Source organism: Sphaeroforma arctica, assembly GCF_001186125.1.
Source record: "Sphaeroforma arctica JP610 unplaced genomic scaffold supercont1.13328, whole genome shotgun sequence".
NCBI classification, from domain to species: domain Eukaryota; class Ichthyosporea; order Ichthyophonida; genus Sphaeroforma; species Sphaeroforma arctica.
Window position 1 is genome coordinate 1 of NW_014027230.1, and position 663 is coordinate 663.

General features: G+C 34.3%; 1 protein-coding gene across 1 annotated transcript; it reads left to right on the forward strand.

Moving 5' to 3' along the window:
- Positions 1-211: 211 nt before the first annotated feature.
- On the forward strand, positions 212-379 carry SARC_18040 (hypothetical protein; the record flags this gene model as incomplete). Its single annotated transcript, XM_014287876.1, has 1 exon — positions 212-379. A coding segment is annotated over one exon (168 nt), but the record flags the coding sequence as incomplete, so codon positions are not given.
- Positions 380-663: the final 284 nt, after the last annotated feature.

A 663-nucleotide genomic window follows, 5' to 3' on the forward strand; every position in this document is an offset into this window, starting at 1 on the left:
TNTTNTATATATATATATATATATATATATATATATATATATATAAACACTTTTTTCTGATCGCTACTTCTACTGCTTTGCTCTGCCCTCCGGATTGTTGTCCACAGGAATGGGGTGTTTACATCAAATTGATGTGCGCATTGATGCTGTTTGGCCCATTTACAAACTTGAGGATATATACGTATACATTGTTTTGTTTTGTACTTTGCAGGAAACCGAGAAGCTGTTGCTCGAAGAAGAGCAATTGCAAAAGAGAATTGACGCGGGCGACGAATCCGATGAGGTAGCCGCCCGAATCAATGTCATCTTTGAAGAGCTGCATCTCCGCGGGTCTGACTCTGCCGAGAGTAAGGTGGGTTTGACCACACTATACATTTGAAAATAGATATGCTTTTGTATGGTGGTTGTGTAAATATAAGTACGAGTATCCATCCAGATATGTATGCATCAATATACAAATTGTATGCATAATATATATACATACATACATACATCCATCCATACATACATACATAAATACATACATACATACATACATACATACATACATACATACATACATACATACATACATACATACATACATACATACATACATACATACATACATACATACATACATACATACATACATACATACATACATACACACATACATACATA